The following is a 6595-nucleotide window of genomic DNA, read 5'->3' on the forward strand; positions in this document are numbered from 1 at the left end:
CGTAAATCAATTAAGGGAGGATTGAAATCTTAATAATATTGAGTCCTTTCAGTCTATGACCATGGCAGAGTTTTCATTTTGTTTAGGTCTTTAATGTCCTTCATTCAAACTTTATAATTTTCCATTTAGAGGTATGTACATCTTTTAGTTGAGTTTATTCCTAGGTAATTCATATTTTTGATGCTTTTGAAAATTTTATTTTTGCTCTTAATGTCAATTATGATTATTATTGCTTATTTGTAAAACTACAATTTAGTTTTGTGTGTAGTGTATTAGCAATGTGTTAAACTCTAGTATTAATCCTAATAATTTATGAGTAGACTATTTGGTATTTTCTATGTAAACATTCATAACTGTGAAAATTACCATTTTGTATTTCCTTTCCTGATCTCTTCACCATTTGTATAATTTTCTTCTTTACTCTGATATTAAAGACTTTCATTACAATGTGGGATAGAAGCAGTGATAGCGAGCTTCTCTGTGACTCATTTAAGCTCTACTCTGCTAGTAACTTCAAAGGGTATATTACAGTATCATTAACTATAGTCATCCTGCTGTACAGTAGATCTTCAAAATTTATTCATCTTATAACTGAAAGTTTGCTCCTTTTGACCAACATCTCCCCAATTTCCCTACCTCCAGCCCCTAACATCACCATTAATTCTGTTTTTATGAGTTCAACTTTTTTAGATTCCACATATAAGCGAGATCATACATTATTTGTTTTTCTCTGTCTGACTTATTTCATTTAGCATCAGACCCTAAAAGTCCATCCATGTTGTCACAAATGATTGGATTTCCTTCTTTTTTATGGCTGAATAATATTCTATTGTATTTGTTTATATGTATGTATGTGTACATATATATGTATATACATATGTATATATTTGTATATATATACGCATATAAAACACATACAGTATTTTCTTTATTCATCTGTTGATGGGCACTTAGGTTATTTCCATGCTGTGGCCCTTGTGAATAATGCTGCAATGAGCATGGGAGTGCAGATATCTCTTCAAGGTCCTCTTTTCATTTCCTTTGGTTATATACCTAGAAGAGGGATTGTTGGATTGTACGGCAGGTCTATTTTTAATTTTTTGAGGAACCCCCTGCACTGTTTTCCATAGTGGCTGTACAATATACATACCCACCAACAGTGTATAAGGGTTCTCTTTTCTCCACATCCTTGCCAACACTTGTTATCTCCTGTCTTTTTTGTTTTAAACTGATTCTTTTTCTTTTTTTTTGGCCTCACCATGCGGCTGTGGGGTCTTAGTTCCCCGGCCAGGGATTGAACCCTGGCCCACGGCAGTGAAAGCGGGGAGTGCTAACCACTGGACCACCAGGGAATTCCCTCACCTGTCTTTTTTTTTTTAAAGAGGTTCTTTTTTTAAAAATTAATTAATTAATTTTTAAATTAATTTTTAATTAATTTTTTTTGGGGGGGCTGCGTTGGGTCTTCATTGCTGTGTGCGGGCTTTCTCTATTAGCAGCGAGCGGGGGCTACTCTTCGTTGTGGTGCACCAGCTTTGCGTCGCGGTGGCTTCTCGTTGCAGAGCACGGGCTCTAGACACGCAGGCTTCAGTAGTTGTGGCGCACAGGCTTAGCTGCTCCGCAGCATGTGGAGCAACACGTGGGATCCGCAGCATGTGGGATCTTCCTGAACCAGGGATCGGATCTGTGTCCCCTGCATTGGCAACTTAACAACTGCACCACCAGGGAAGCCCCTTGCCTGGCTTTTTGATGTTAGACATTCTACTAGGTGTGAGGTGATAACTCATTGTGTTTTTGATTTGCATTTCCCTGATGACTTGTGATGTTGAGCACCTTTTCATGTACCTATTGACCATTTGTATGTTTTATTTGGGAAAATACCTATTTAGGTCCTCTGCCCATTTAAAAATCAGATTATTTGTTTTCTTGCTATTGAGTTGAATGAGTTTCATATATATTTTGAATATTAATCCCATATCAGATAGAAGATTTGCAAATATATTCTCCCATTTAGTAGGTTGCCTTTCCATTTTGTTGATGGTTTCCTATTATGTGCAGAAACTTTTTGGTTTGATGTAGTCCCACTTGTTTATTTTTGGTTTTGTTGCTTGTGCTTTGGTTGTCACATCAAAAAAAATCATCACCAAGGCCAATCTCAAGGAGGTTTTTACCTATTTTCTTCTAAAAGTTTTATGGTTTCAGGTCTTACATTTAAGCCTGCAGTCCATTTTGAGTTCATTTTTGTGAGTGGTGTAAGATAGGAGTCCTATTTCTTTTTTTTTTTTTTTTTTTGCTTGTGAATATCCAGTTTTCTTAATACCATTTATTGAAGAGATCATCCTTTCCCCATTGAGTAGTATTGGCTCCCTTGTGAAATATTAGTTGACCAAATGTGTGTGTTTATTTCTGGACTCTTGATTCTGTTCCCTTGATCTATGTCTCTGTATGTATGGCAGCACCAAACTCTTTTTTTATTACTATAGCCTTGTAATATAATTTGAAATTGGGAAGTGTGATGTCTCCAGATTTTTTCTTCTTTCTTAGAATTTTTTGGCTATTCAGTGTGTTTTGTGGTTCCATATGAACTTTAGGATTGTTTTTTCTATTTCTGTGAAAGATGTCTTTGGAATTTTGATAGAGATTGCATTGAATCTATACATGACTTTGTGTTACATGAGCATTTTAACAATATTAAATCCTCCGATCTATGAACACCAGATATTTTTCCATTTATTTGTGTTTTTAAAAAAATTACTCTCAGCAGTGTCTTATAATTTTCAGGGTGCAGATCTTTCACCTCCTTCATTAAATTTATTCCTAAATATTTTATTATTTTTGATGTAACTGTAAATGGGATTTTCTTTATTTCTTTTTCAGGTAGTTCATTATTAATGTATAGAATTGCAACTGATTATCTATGTCTTCTTGAATGATTCCTATGACATCTATGTCTTCTTTAATCTGTTTTGATAAGTTCTATTTTTATCTGGAAATTTATCAATTTTGTTGTAAAATTATTTGTTAAATCAAATTTGTTATCTTTTTATTTTACTGTATTATTATTTTTTAGATTCTTTTCCCATATAGGCCATTACAGAGTATTGAGTAGAGTTTCCTGTTCTATACAGCAGGTTCTTATTAGTTATCTATCTTATATATAGTAGTGTGTATATGTCAGTCCCAGTCTCCCAATTTATCCCTCCCGTCACCTTATCCCCCGGTAACCAGAAGTTTGTTTTCTACATCTGTGACTCTACTTCTGTTTTGTAAATAAGTTCATGTGTACCCTTTTTTTTTAAGATTCCACATATAAGCGATATCATACATTTGTCTTTCTGTGTCTGACTTAACTTCACTCAGTATGACAATCTCTAGGTCCATCCATGTTGCTGCAAATGGCATTATTTTGTTCTTTTTTATGGCCGAGTAATATTCCACTGTATATATGTATCACATCTTCTTTATCCATTCTTCTGTTGATGGACATTTAGGTTGCTTCCATGTCCTGGCTATTGTAAATAGTGCTGCAATGAACATTGGGGTGCATGTGTCTTTTCGAATTATGGTTTTCTCTGGGTATATGCCCAGGAGTGGGATCGCTGGGTCATATGGTAGTTCTATTTTTAGTTTTTTAAGGAACCTCTATACTGTTGTCCATAGTGGCTGTACCAAAATTTATCTTTTAAATGTCTGAGGCATCTGTAGTGATATTCACCCTTTCAGTCCTGATATTGGTTAATAGCACCTTCTCTCTTAATTTCTTGATCATTTTCACCACAGTTTGTAATTTAATAATATTCTTTTCAGAAAATCAATTTTGGCTTTGTTGATTCTTTCTCCTTTATGTTTAGTTTCATTATCATAAATTTCTGCTCTTTATTCTACTCCTGCTTTCTTCTTTCTGTGGGTTTATTTTTTAACTTCTTCAGATATATGCCTAGCTCATTATCAGCCCATTTTCTTTTCGAATATTTCCATGTAAGAGTATAAATTTCCTTCTTGATCTGGCTATATCCCACAATTTTTGATATATAGTGTTTTTATCATCATTTAGTTCAAAATATTTTCTAGTTTCCATTATGATTTCCTTTAAGTAATATGTTTGTTTTAGAAACATATTTTTTAAATTTCCAAACATGGGGATTTTCTAGTTCTCTTCTTTGCTTTCATTTCTAGCTGAATTGCAATGTGGTCAGAGATTTCAGTCCTTTAAAATTTGATGGGTCAGTAATCAATTCCATAAACTTTCCTGTGCCCTTCAAAAGAATATATATTCAGCAGATGTTGGTGCTGTTTTCTATATATGCCCATTAGGTCAAGTGTGTTAATTATACTGATTATATTTTCTATTTCTATGCTAAACTCTTATCTCTTTGTGAAACAGATAACTGAAGGAAGTATGTCTAAAAGCTCCTACTATAATCATGAATTTATTAATTTTTTCTTATAGGTATATCAATTTTTGATTCATGGGTTTAGCCATGATATTATACATTTCATACAAATTTGAAAAAGCAATATTTCTGATATATTATTATCTTACTCTCTGGTAATGATTTTTGTTTTGAAATCCATTCTTTGTAATATTAATTCGTTACACCAACTTTTTTGAGGGGGAGGAGTTGTAGTCTTTACATGGCATATATTTTTTAATCCTTTTATTTTTAAACTTTCTGTGTCATTGTGTTTCAGATATATCCCTATATATAGCTACAGAATATAATTGGAATTTTTTCAGGTCATCTTTGTCCTTTATTTAGAGCATTTACTGATCAATTTAGTTTTTTATCTATTATTTCAAAAAATTTATTCTGTATATTTATTTTTCTCTCTGTATTGCCTTATTTGGACTTGCTTCTTTCCCCTATAAATTATAATGTTGTTTACCTTATTTCTGTTCATTTAGTTGTTACTTTAGATTTGCAAATGCATACTTTAACTTATAAATATGTAAAGTTAACAAATAGCTTTACTTTTGTCATTGACTTAAACACTTTAACTCCATTTAACCCCATATGATTTTATTTTTTGAAAAATATGTTTTAATGCCATCATTAAGCACATTATCACTGTTGCTTATAACACTTAATGGACATTTAGTTTTAGGTCCTATTTAACACTTTCTTTGCTCTTCATTTCTTCTTGCAACTCCGAGATTTTCTCTGGGATTATTTCCTTCCTGCCTGAAGTATTCCTAAGAATTTTCTTTGGAGAGGGTCTAATGGTCACACACTCTTTTAGTGTTTGTTGAACTGAAAATGTCTTTATTTTTCCTTCGTTCTTGAAAGATCATTTTGCTGTGTGTAGAATCTGTTGACAGTCATTTTTTCCCCCAATACATTCAATAGATCATTCCTGTCTTCTGGGTTCCAGTATTACTCTTAAGAGTTGATGCTGTTACGAAGGTAATTTCACTTAAAAATTTTTTTGGTCTGTTTTTTTTTTGTTTGTTTGTTTGTTTTGAATTTTGAGATTTTTCATTTGAAGTAAATCTTAATGCTATTAAATTCACAAATATGCTAATTTAAATACCCAATTCTATTATCTAAAACACACATTGCAAACATACAAATATCTATTCTCTCCACATGTCAGAGTCCATTCATTTCATGGTTTGGAAACGGGGAGAATAGATCCCCTTAAACTGCAAGGCAGCAGGTGTTTCCTTACAGTTAACTTTAGCAAAATTCATACAAAATAGTAATTAACAATGATCTTCTTTACTTGTTAACTCACAAGGAAACACCTTCAAAACTGCATTTTGTTAAAGTTTCTGTACTAAAATGTAGAAAAACTGAACTACACAAATATTGCAAAGTTAAAAATTCCTTAATTTTTTATTCCTGGTACCACTACCACAATTTACAGGGCAATATACCTGATGTAATGAAAAGAAAAAGAAAAAGACAAAGCTACAACAGATAAAAGACCTCAGGAATGTACATCTAATTGACACTACATTGCATTAATCAATAGCTGCACTTTTTGCAAACTGTGGCTATGACAGTCCTGAACAAGAAGGGTTTCCTGTTTAAGCTGCAGTAACTTTTCTGACTATGGATCATCGTTCCTTCTGTGGCAGATTTTTACAGTTCCTCTAATGCATTTGGGACGACTGTCTCAAAGTAACCTGCAGCTTTCCTGACAACTCCTCGCTCTCTCTCCTGCTAAGAACTGTAGCCCTTTTCTTCTGAGTTTTTAGAACCTTCTGCTACCATATCCACCACTTCCACCACCAGATCCATAACCACCACCATAAGGACTTCCAGAGCTTCTTCCACCAAGACTGCCCCCCTTCATGGGTCCATAATTTGATTGCTGTTGTCCACTATAATTTCCAAAATCATTATCGCTCCCACCACCACCATAGTTACCTCCAAAATTTCCTCCTTCATTGTAACCATCATATCCTCCACCACCGCCACCATATCCACCACGTTGGTTTCCATATCCTGGTCCACCACCACCATAGCCTCCTCTACTACTGTAACCAGGACCACCGCCATAGTTACCACCGTCGCCTCCAAATCCATTATATCCACCATCACCTCCTCCATAACTACCTCTGCTGCCACCACCTCCACCACCATAGCCTCCT

The 6595-nt window shown here is 34.0% G+C and overlaps 1 protein-coding gene across 1 annotated transcript in view; it reads right to left on the reverse strand.

Annotated features, from left to right (window-relative positions):
* Nucleotides 1-5630: 5630 nt before the first annotated feature.
* Nucleotides 5631-6595, reverse strand: part of LOC112064721 (heterogeneous nuclear ribonucleoprotein A3-like) — a 1852-nt gene continuing 887 nt past the window's right edge. Inside the window, 1 exon segment of the mRNA XM_055085170.1 lies at nt 5631-6593. Coding sequence (XP_054941145.1) covers nt 6196-6593 — 398 coding nt within the window. The 3' untranslated portion in view covers nt 5631-6195.

This window comes from Physeter macrocephalus, chromosome 6, assembly GCF_002837175.3.
Source record: "Physeter macrocephalus isolate SW-GA chromosome 6, ASM283717v5, whole genome shotgun sequence".
Lineage (NCBI taxonomy): Eukaryota > Metazoa > Chordata > Mammalia > Artiodactyla > Physeteridae > Physeter > Physeter macrocephalus.